The sequence below is a fragment of the Pipra filicauda genome, unplaced genomic scaffold (assembly GCF_003945595.2).
Source record: "Pipra filicauda isolate LSUMZ 115617 unplaced genomic scaffold, ASM394559v2 scaffold115_size4368891_pilon, whole genome shotgun sequence".
NCBI lineage: Eukaryota > Metazoa > Chordata > Aves > Passeriformes > Pipridae > Pipra > Pipra filicauda.
Genome location: NW_024103607.1, coordinates 101,027 through 113,193, shown reverse-complemented (window position 1 = coordinate 113,193; position 12,167 = coordinate 101,027). Strand labels below are relative to the sequence as shown.

Sequence of the window (12,167 nt, the reverse complement as noted above, 5' to 3'; positions counted from 1 at the left end):
CAGATTGCTTTCACTCCAAGTGCACTTATAAAAACACCTTTGCATTTTTACTTTTTTTTTGGGTGTCTGCTCTTAGGTTACAAACAATTCTTTAATCTTCCTGCTCCAAACGGTGGCTCTTTGCAAATTCACTGTTACTCTTTTCAAAAGGTTCATAGCATCAGGAAGAAAATCCCAGACATTAAATGGCTTTCCGATTTTTGGTCACCCTTCCTGAGTAAGGTCAGGCTAAGTGGTCCTGCTGCATTCTTTTGTCTAAAGCCTTTCCGCAACAAAGAACCCCCCATGAAGAAAGTCAGAGCCCAGCAGCCACCCCAGCTCCACAAGACCAGCCTGGCACAGGGACTATGCCAAGACCCCCAAGAAGCAGTACAACCCACAGCACCTGAGTGACCAAGAACGAGCTTCAAAGCAGACCAAGCAAAGTTGCCAGGCTCTGAAAAGTTTATTTACTTGCAATGTTAGCTGTCAGAAGGGATCCAGAAGCAAACAGTGGCTAACATTTGCCCTTCACAGAGTCAGGGAAGGCTGTCATACCATTGCCAGTATGCACAAGGTCGCTGTATGGCTCCTGTTATCTCTCCTTCAAGGTTTTTCCTGTAGTGCTTCGGGACTGCTTCTCAAAGCATGTGTTTTGCAGTGACTTTCCAGAGCTGTGTTTGCATTTTGTTTGTTAAAACTACCGAAAAAAGCGGGCAGCAGAGAAGGGCTCAGTGCCCCAGCCATTCACACTCACCTGAGATTCTCTTCGTGTGACCCGGGCAGGACACTATCGGGGCGATCCCGTCTCCTCCTGTACAGACCTGAATGTGACAACTCTTTCAGCTGCAAGGCCGTCATATTCCTCTACCTGAAGGGTTGTTGTTTTTTTTAAAGGTGGGGGGGGGTGTTTTGGCTTTGGGTTGGGTTTCTTTCCCCCCGCCTCTTCCAGATGTTGCTGCCGAGGAGTGTGGCTGCCAAGATGCCTGGAGAGAAGTGGCTGGGCGGTGTGTCGGCACACCTGCGCCCGCCGGAGCGACTAACCTCTGCAGGCAGGGCAGGCAGGCAGCCGCCGCTGAGCTTCCTGTTTCTCATAGGTACACACCCTCCCAAAGGGCACCACATTTCCTTTATCAGTGGATCACACCTAAGGGATGCCTGCGACAAGCTCACCCCCTTCCCTCCAGCTTTCCTCAAACTCTCCCTGCTCTGACAGGCATGACCCTGTCCTGTGCTGGGCAAAGCAGGCAGCTCTCCCAGAGCCTCGGCTCTCCCAGCGCCTCGGCAAGAAGCTACACATCTCCAGGACTGCAATGAGCTGTTAACTCTTTCCCGCTACAATTTATGACAAAAGGAAAGTCATTAGACTTACGAAAATTCCCAGTTACTCAAACACGTTGGCAAACTCTGTCGGGGAGGTTAAGGCAGAAAAGTGTGCCACAAAGTAACTTCAGTAACCAGCATTAAAATATTCTTTTGGAAACACAACAGCACCGTGCTTGTCAGAAATTCCTCTTTTCCACCCACCTTAGAAATCAGAAGAAAACCACAATGTAATTTTCTTTCTACTCTCAGCTATCAAAACACCACTGCTGCAACCATTTGTCACATCTTGTAGTGATGGAGTGTCCCGTGTAATTGTAAAACAGGAATGGAAGTGCTTAAGGTTTCCTGCAAGGCAGGAAGGTAGTTAGCAGGAATTTTGCAAGCTCTGTGTCTCATCTCACTTAGTAATTTTCTAATAATAAATAAAACGCTTCATTTCAGGAGGCTTCAAACAGCTTATTGCTTCTTGAAAAATTTTTACAATGTCTTTGACATTATGCTTGACATATATAAACAAAAACTTAATTCAGAGTGTTTTTTCAATGAGCTTGCATTTAATAAAAGCCAAGAAACCTAATAATTTGCAAGGACTGTTTTGACTAGGATAGAAAACAAGTTCTATGTGGTATGAATTACACAGTTCATTATTAAAGTGTTTATTTTGTAGCAGAATATGTGTAAGAGTATTTTTCAACTCCTGTAACAAAAAAAAAAGTGTTACATAGGTAATACTGGGTATATCACTTGACACCAATTTTGTTAAGATTACCAGACCGAACACAAACACGGTAATTTATATAATACTATCAATGTGCTTCAGTCTGGAATGTCATCAACATACAATATTAAACATCACACAATGTAAAAATAACAGAAATTGTTTTGGAAAAGTAATCACATAACATGCCAAATAGATAATGGTTGCAAAAATTCAAAGTGATTTATATGATGTTAGAAGGTTGCGTGCACTGAACTGTCAACAAGAAGGATACATCTGAGCTCCTGTCCTCAGAAAATAAAAGGGAAAAATCACAGTATTTGCCTAAACATGCTGCATTCCAGTATTAAAGGAAATATTTAAAATTGTTTCTCCATATGCAGTAGGATAAGCTTAAACTTAATTAAATGCCAATTCTCAGCAGTCAATTAATCAGTGATTCAATGAAAAGTTAACGCTGTTATGAGTGGAGGTTAAGGACAGCACATGACATGCTCATGGCACAGCAGCTTTTATACATTACAGTTTATTTTCTGTTTTAAATATCTGTGTACCAATGATTTATCTTTGTTCAAATGATCAATTTTAGATAATAATAATCTAAAAAGTGATGACAGAGTAGATATTTTTCTGTGAAAAAGCTCTTTGTAAGCTACTGAAATTGAACTCTTACCTACATGTGTGTTCATAGATTCTTATTCACTACAGTGAATAAGACTGTTCAGCAAATACTGAATACTTTTGTATTAAACACAACATAAGCCTATAAAAAATTAAAGGACAAAGCTTCACCCGCTTTGCTGCATTAGTGTGAAGCACATCACATTAAAACTTACGTTTATTTGCATGAGCAAGCACTGTGCTTGGGCACCCTATGGAACAACAGCTTTTACTCAAGTGCCCTTGAAAACCAGAGCTGCTCCAAACTAGTATCAATTTACAACTAATACCACCAGACAGAGTATGAAAATTGAAGGAATACAAGGAGTTCACAGACAAAAATGAGTTGTTATACAGATCAAATCCACTTCAATATAAAGGAGGGCAAGATGGTTAGGTTTTTAAAATAAGACCTGGGAGTCAGCTCCATAGCATTATTATTTCACAGGCTTCTCCAGCAAACTTCAACAGGGGTCTAAGATGATTTAGAAAATACTTTCTTGGAGGACTTGAGAACAAGCTGAAAGCTTTCTACAAGAAGAAATGCAAACCAGACTCCTTTTCTGCCCTGTGGGTTTGTCCACCAATACAAGAGACAAGGTTTCAAATCTGAATTTACCCAAACAGTCAAATCTTAACTTCTGAGTATCAAATATGAGTTATAAGGGAGGTTTTTCTGAGAGATGCTGCAAAACACAAATGACATTTCTCCACTGAGTTGCTTAAAGACTGCCAGAAAACAACTTGGACGGACCTGGCTCTGCAGGAAGAACTTTCCCTGAGAGTGCCTCCTGCTCCCCACACCCCTTTTTACCTTCCAGGCCTGATCTGATGTTTATAATTCCTTTTTCGAGAGATTACATTCATCTCGCGTGGGACGGGGCCATTTGGACCTTTCACATTCCATCAGAATTTTTGAGGACTGGCCAAGTTACCACAGTTTTTCTTTTTACCAGTAACACGCAGCCTTCTTTTGTATGTCCTGTACTTTGAAAGTTTACTCTTCATTTTCCAGTGCGTGACTCTTCCCTCATGCAACTGACCTTCCTCATGACCACAGAAAAAGCTAAAGGTGGAACCAAGACGGAAGTATGTAGTCCTTCATTCATCACAAGCAAGAATAACTTTTTATTACATGGGACAATGCTCACAGTTGACTTTTCGCTGCAGTCCTGCAGAGCATTTATCTTGATATACCAGGCCTGCAGCACTCCTTATATTTCTGTGAAAGTACTGCTGTTCTGGTGACTGTAGGTATTCAGCAGAATTTTCCAATTTAAAAACCTTTTAAGATGGACAAGTTATGTGTGGTTACTTTATGCTATGTTCAAAGAGATGTGAACAGTAATTCACGATGTTGGAAAACATGTAGTTGAATCGAGGAATAACAAAAATACCGCCAAGTGCTTCATATTCAATACATTTCTTCATGAGCCTGTATTACAGAGAATGCACATTAACTATGTTAACCAGAAAAGACAAAGTTTTAGGTCTCTCATTCCACACAGAAAACTCTTTATCAATGTGTTTGATCTTTTATTTGCTCTAGTGCATTGTTTTTTTTCTGGTGGTTCTTGGTTTTATTTTTTTTTCAAACTTTGAAGAAACTACCAAATTTCAATGAAATTTAGTTGAAGATTTTCAAAGCGATAGAAAAAACTGTTGTCAGGACAGCACAAACAGGCAAAAAATAATCAGAAGAGTGTTAAAAGAAAAATATAGGAATGCCCGTAGGGTGCACACAGTTCAAAGCTGGCTGCATGTTAAAAGGGGAGGATGTTCCTCCATCCCCTCATTGCTAAGCCAGCTTATCACTGGAATGAGTTTCCAGATGAATGAGTCCAAGAGTGACAGTTTTCTACTATTTTTCACAAGGTTTGGAAGAAAAGCACACTTTAAAGTGAAGGAAAAGGTTTGTACATCAGTGAAGGACTCACTGGAGCATGTGAAGGAAAGTGGCAATAACTGTTCTAGCAGTTTTGCAAGAACCCCTGAAGCACCCGGCTGATGCGCCGGTGCAAATGAAGCTTCATGCCTCTCTGAAGTAATCTGTGAGGTGAGACCCTGCAGGTTGGTTTGGGTGACAAGGAATAGCATACTGTACCATGGGCTCCTGCTAGGGCAGGCAGTGATAAAATGAAATGCAAAGAGAATATCAAGCCACAAATCTAAGGACATACACCTTGAAACTAAAATTTCTAAACTTCATGAGAGACTTAATTGTTGATTCAAAGAGTTAAATAATTAACTAATTACATGTTTTCTTCCTTGTCTAATGTGACTCCAACATCTGTTTTGATGTTTCTTGCTTGGTTCCACTTAGTGACTGATCAACCCTGAAGCATGCATATTTAATTTCTGGACTAGTAATGAGGCACTGAACTAAATCGTGGACACTACAAAGCAGATCTTTGGATTTATGTCCATGATCCAGCTGACCAAGCACGTTTGTTGCAATTGAACAGCAGTTGCTAGTTTTTGTTAAATCTCTTCTATGGATGGCTGTCCCTGCCATACAATGTAGAATAAAAAACTACATGACCGTTGCAGCCTGGTCTGATGGAAGGTGTCCCTGCCCATGGTGTGGGGGTTGCAACTAGATGATCTCTAAGATCCCTTCCAACCAAACCATTTTATGATTCTGTGGTGTGCTCAACGCTCTCCAGAGCAGTGATGCACTCAACCCACTGAAGTCTTTTGGGATTTGAGAGGGTAAAGCAAAGGCAGGGGTGCTGTTACGGTAAGCATGGGGATCCTTTCTCAACCTGTCAGTACCAAAAACATCTCCACCTCCACTGCTGATGGCCCACAAGGTTTCACTGAAGCGAGGCAGAGATCCCTGCTTTTACTCCAACTATCCTATTCCAATGACAACAAAAAAACATAAAAGAAAATATGAGAATATCTTCTGTCTGCCTGAACGTGAAGCCAGGTCTTTTGCCTTCTTTCTCCAAGCTCTCTGGATGTGCTGCTCCATGAATTCCTAAATTCAACAGAAAAAAAACCCTGCAAAAGGCACACTTTTCTCCAGCAAGCACAAACCTACTTTGTCTGAGCTTTACAATACCTCCCTCTACTGGGAAAATGCTGCCTTTTTTCTCTGTGCCAGTATTTCTCTCTACAGCCGGTAGGAGGTACGGATTAACCCACATACGCTTTAATAATTCAGACCGGGACCAAACTGAGAGCTGAGAGGAATGACAGACCAGCGGCTGAAGATGCAGGCTAGCATTACAGCTAGCAATTTACACTGTTAATCAGTGGATGATCCGTGACACAGCATGAATCAGTTTTGTCCTGCCACTTGTACATAAGCCTCTTTTAAAAAAAGTGATAAACAAGCTGGCAAGCGGTTGAAGCTTTAAGATGGGTACAGCTACTCATATTGACCCTGTATTCCATAGGCTAACAACTTCAAAAAGAGAAAGAAAAGAAAACACACCAAAAAGAGGAGGGAAGGGATATCCAATAAATTCGCCATTTATATTTATCGTCATAGCCTAGAGCATGTGGAAAAACACAAGCAGTTACTGATCTGCACTTTCTAGATCCAGGACCTTCCATTCAGAATAATTTTTACTGTCTTGGAATTAAAAGCCTCTTCCCAACAGATTTTCAAACTCAGTCAGAAATACACCTTTCACATTTAAGCACCCCTGTTTATGATGCCTGAAGATCCTAAGCCTGAAAAAAGAAGACTTAAAAGTCTTATCTTTAAACAAGTTGACTTCTACTTGCATTCTACTACTGTACATATTGTCCAGAAGGTTTACTTTATTCTACTGTGGTGGGATAAAACGTCTTTAGACATGAGGACAAGCCCCAGGTGCTGGGGCTTCTACTTTTCACAGCAGAGGTTTCCTAGTAGATGCTACAAAAGACTGAAGAAGCCTCCAAGTTGAAAACAAAACAAAAACCCCAAAATAACTCCCAAATCAAAAATCAAACAAAACAACAACAATCTCCAAACAGACAAACAAACAAACAAGACAGAAGAAGAACTAAAAACGGGTGGCAAATGAAGGAAATTGCCTGGGGAGCTGCTGCCTCAGATATCCCAAGAAATCACCTGCTCTGATGGCCAGGTTTGTGCCCTGAAAGCCAGTAAGCCCTTCCAGGGGTGCAGAAAGGTAAACTAAGCCATTTCAGATAGGCAATTGCTGAGACTTGGTATGGCTGGAGAGCTAGTGGGAGATCTCAAAACAGGTCCCAAACTGACTTTGCCCTTTCAGTGAAGGAATAGGAGTATTAGGCAATCTTAATTTTTCTCCAAAACATCACTCATCAGGATTAAATAAATGCAAACAAAACTACAGCAGCCTATGAACTGCTTTCACTGTTGAATGCCCAGCAATTATTCTCCTGGCCCCTTTGTTTTCCATCTCATGAATAATTTTCAAAGGATTAATGCTACATTACAAGCAGAGAAAGAAAAGCTTCTCATCAAGGTTTTGTGTTCCTTACACTGAAATGACATTAGACTGCCAAGGAGAAAATACAGTACATTCCCTCTGAGAAGGACAAAAGAGGCGCTGGTGACGCTGAAAACGTGCACATGCTTGAATGCACCACCACCTCCTGGCACACAACCAAATACAATCATCAAAGTAGTATGTGACACTACTTTATGGCTTCAAGTGCTGCCGTTTTAGAAGGATAATCCAACCCTGAGCTCCAGAGCCTTTGAATGCTGATGGTTATAAGAGTGATGAGCCGAATGGCAAGGAATGGTCAATTTAGCAGCCCAGAAGAAGCAACGACCCCAGCTGTATGTCTGTGAACACACCATACAGCCACCTCACACAGTCTCTACTGCCCAAAAAAACAAGGCAGGGAAAACAGAGGAAAAGGGAGGAGGCAGCGGGAGCACAGAGAAAACACTTGGGATAGCATAGGAGGTCATACATACTGAAAATTGGTCCTATACTCTGACCAGCATTTCCAAGAAAGGTAGAAAACAGTGATTATCATCTTTAAAAGCTCTGAAACCTGCAGTATGATGATGGTTTCTAGCATAAGAACTAATGTACTCCCTAAACCAAAGTATAAAAGGTAGATCACATATCTAAAAAAATAAAGCTGAATACATGTAAACACTTAAAAATCACAAGCAAGGTTCAGTTTTTAGTGACTCAAACAAATCTTAATTTTTAAATATATACAGTTTGGTTTCAAAATTATTAGAACTTGCAATCTGTATACAAGCAGAAAAATCCATACTGAGAAAAAATTCACAATACAAAAGAAATGAAAGTAATTAATCCTGGACATTCAGGATAATGTAAAATGGAAATGCCACTCTCCCTTCCCTTAATGAAGTAAAAATTATTTTTAGATTCAGCATAAAACATAAAAATATGATTTATTATGGATTTTTCATAATATTTTAAAGCACACGAAAAACACACTTAAGATTCCTAAATTAGAGCAAAGCCTTAAACCAAAAAAGCACAGTTACCCTACCGTACAAGCCTTGCTTTGCTGGAAAAGCATCTGATTTCTGAACATAAAGGCTCCCTCAAACCATACGAGAAGTGATACAATTTCTGTATCAGTGGGACAAATCTATTCCTTCCACTGGAATTACAGTTTTAGGTTCAGTTACTCCGTCACAGTGTCCTCTTCCTCAGCCACTGCCAATTAAAACCCATCACCAATGGGATCTTCAAACAGACCACAAATGCTCTGTTCTGGGTGGGGACAAAATAGTGTCCCTAAAAACACTCATGATGAGCAAGGGATAATAAACTACTGGGAATACCAGGATACCTCTGTGCATTTCAAGAACAACAAAGGACTTTGCTCAAAGCTCTGTTACCATGCCGCTTGCTTTCAGGAGTAGCAAAACCCATCAAGCAAAACTATTATCTGTCCTCTTCCTAAATCCATTTATCACCATTCCCATGCACAGCTCCTGCTCCCAAGAATTTCTCTGCAAATGACTAAAAGACCATACAATTCATAGCCAGGCTGTAGGCTTGGGAGGCAGATGCCACAGCCAGATCCTCAGCCCAAGCGACCCCGTGGACACTTACTGGCAGCCTGTAGCCTCGCTGGCAGCAGGTTCTCAATGAGCAGCCTTTCCTATAGATAGCTTTACGTAGAATACCCACTGTTTGCATGTTCTCGCTGTGGTTACTACTGGTAGTTGTGATAAAATTAAAAAAAATAAATTGAAGTGACTCAGTAAACCACTTCCTTCTTTCACCCTGTCACCCCACTTAAAACTGAAAAGAAGAGGATAAATCTATCAAAATTCACAGTTCGGCTCCACAAATTGTGTCACGCCAATTCTCCATCTCAAAAACAAAAAAGATAGAGAAGAAAGCAAATCTTCCACCTCACAGAAAAGGGTACAGCTTTAGTTATACCACCAGTGTATGGTACAGAAGTACAAAATCTGGAGAGGGAACAGTGGGACAGGGTTCCAGGTCCCTACATGAAAGGGCAACCCCTGGAATCACCGAGAAGTGAACAGTCACCCAGGTCCACCTCACTCCATCACAAGCACCTCTGTCAATACTAAGGGGAAGGGCAAGACCCTGTCTCCCCACCTTCCCACCTAATGAGAAACCGGAATACCCTCTGATTTTCTTCTTTTCTGAGATGACAGCAAATAGTTTTACACACCATCTCCTGGGAGGCCTTTGCCATCTCTGACAACCTCAGCTGAGGACAAGGACTAACTGGGAACAGAAAATAACCATCACCTCCTAGGGCAGGTCAGGGTCATCAGACTGTACAGCCAAACAAGAGTTAAGCTGTGACTCTTGTAGGGACAGAGGCTCAAACTAAGTTTTCTTAAAGCAGTCTGAATTCCTGGCAAGCCTCAAAGGCCCCCTGCAATCCTTTGCAGGTTAAAGAGGCAATATCCTCAGGATCAACAATGTTCCCCCGCCACTTGCTACACAGAGTTGTAACAAGTGGAGCCTGAAACCTTGCTCACCATCTGTGACCAAGAAAGGAGGCCACAACCTGATCTCTGCTGGGGCCATCAGGATATGCCTCCAGGAAGATCTTGTCCCCAGCTCTGCTTGTACAGCAGTACAGCTTCAGGCTTCAGTCCTAGCAGTTAAAGTTTCTGATGGTGGAAGCGTGACTGCCGGAGTGCCTCCTGAACAGACAGACAGGAAAGTTTCCTAAAGACTTGCTTTCACCATATACAAAAAATAATGCTATGCTGTAGCAACAGAGCCTCATTTTGCTTTCCCTTCATGTCTATCTACATCCTGTTTCTTGCTCCTATTTCTGTCTTCAGGCCACTTAACATTATCGACAACCCTTTTCTGTGAACAAATTAACAATGCAAATTATCTTTCCAGGCTGCTGTTTCCCATACCACCACATAGTGCTTTCTCATTCGAACTTCTTATCTATTCCTGCAAAGGCCCTTCAAGTACAATAGCAGCTGCAAAGTTTTGTTAAACTTATCACTGGACAGTTACTATCCTAGGAGAAAGAATGCACTACAGCTTTTCTCTCAAAATAATGTGGCAAATGTCAAGGTAAGAGGATTTTGTTCTCGAGGATGAAGAAAATCACAACAAACCAGTTGTACAGAATAAGAGGCCTCAGTTACTACTGCAACGCACTGTTATTTCACATATTGTTCCTGTTTCAGCAGTTCCCCTTCTATAGGAAGGCAAGGACAGTTTGTTGATTCAAGATAATGGCAAAAGCTGCAACACTTCATGGAGAATGTGAATAAGCATCTGTTAAAAGGGAACTAGGAGAACAAGTATTAACTCTTCAATTAACACTTTAAAGTGTTAAAAACCACATTTGACTAATTGATTAGCAGTTTGGCCTGGCTATGCCACTTTTTTCAGTTTTGTTCACTTTGCAGTAGTTGGCTATACTGCATCACCAACCATTATCCAAAAGGGTTGTGCTAAAAGAAAACTTGTTAAGAAAGTTATTGCCAATGAGAGCAGGACAAGGCCAGCCTCACAGAGATAACACTAATAAGCACTGCCAGAACACTGTGGTCTGTGGTTGCCCAGACCACGTGTTAGAGGAAGTACAGGGCAGAGTCACAGGAACAGCTCTAGACAAAGTCACACGGTCCAGGCCAAGCCCATCAGCTGGGTCCTCACACCAGGGTCCTGCAGCTGTGGCTCTGCAGTGACAATGAAGGTCCTGAGGTAACAGAGTGGGGGCTGGACCTGGGCTAAGCATGAAATTAGACCAAAAAGTTGTTCTACAAGCAAAAGTTGACTACAGGAGGGAAGCATTAGTTCAGACCCACATTTCCACGGACACACAGTATTTTTCTTTGCTCCTCTAGCAGGCCACCATGAACTAGAACAGCAAAACACAGGCAGAGGCAAACAGCCAGAGCTGCTCCAGGATGCTCAGCATTGTAGCTCCTCATCAAGTCTGTGTCCTCTCTGCTTTGGGCAACGAGGGTAACCCTCTGCAAGGAGACCCTGGATGTGCATGCATTGCCAGGAGCTGACAGAGAAGCCAGACAGTCACACCCTGCAGCTGCCTGCCTCGTCACCCCCTGAAATCACCAACCCTGAAGCAAAATAAGCAGAAGGAAACATGTACTCATGCCTCAGCTGTTTCAGTTTGCTGAGGGCGTTTACAGGAGATGGCTGAACTGATCTAGGAGCTCACTAACAAGTCGAGTTCCTTTTTTCTCCTTCTGCTGCTCTTCCTTCCCCCTCCCCACACACTCGTTCCTCCCTCACCTCCACCCCAACCACAAGGAGCAGCAACCTCCTTTAGCCCATCTCTTGCTCTCACAAGAGCCCTCTACCAGCCTCTCCAAGGCGCCAAACCAAGAGAAGACTGGGTGGGGAGGGAGGGATGTTAGTGTAAGCAGCTGCTGCAGGGTCAAGGACCAATGGGCACCATACCCAGCACAAAGGAGTAAGATAAAGGAAGCATCCGTCCATCTCAGCAAAGAGTGAGATGTTCCCTCAGTGTGGGCCCCTCAATCTATTGTGGATGCCCCATCCCTGGAAGTGTTCAAGGCTAGGTTGGATGGGGCTTTGAGTAACCTGGTCTAATGGAAAGTATCCCTGCCCATGGGAACTAGATGGTCTTTAAGGTCCCTCCCAACCCAAAACATTCTGTGCTCCTGTGCACTGGCATAGGGTGGCATAGGGCATGTTCCCTGGCAGACAAATCGCTCCTTCCAGGTGTGCGGGGAACCCTGAGAGCTGAGGAGGAGGGAGGGCAGCGGGATGGTGGGGGGGGCAGCCGGCCACGGTTACGGGTACACTGGAACTGGGGATCTTTGTGAAAACTATATGTATATCCGTAGTTGTATCCCTGCCCGACAGCCGGAGGGCACCGACCTGCAGGAGGACCCCCGCCTGCAGCCGCCCGCCGCCCCAGGGCCGTGCCCGGGACCATGCCGTGGGCTGCCCGGCCCGGCCCCGCTCCCATCGGCAGGAGGAGCCGGAGAGCCGCGGTCCGACCCCAGCAGGCGCCTCTCCACAACACCCTCCCGCAACGGGCTCTGCCTCCCCGC

General features: G+C 43.2%; 1 protein-coding gene across 2 annotated transcripts in view; it reads right to left on the bottom strand.

Moving 5' to 3' along the window:
• Window positions 1-12,167, bottom strand: part of LIMS1 (LIM zinc finger domain containing 1) — a 70,632-nt gene that overhangs the window by 33,112 nt on the left and 25,353 nt on the right. Inside the window, exon 1 of one of the 2 annotated variants that reach the window (XM_039384442.1) lies at window positions 737-840. The exons of the other annotated variant lie outside the window; for it this stretch is intronic. Within the exon in view, the coding sequence (XP_039240376.1) occupies window positions 737-840 (104 nt within the window). Of the gene's footprint in view, window positions 1-736; window positions 841-12,167 lie in introns of those variants that run through there. 2 annotated transcript variants of the gene reach the window in all.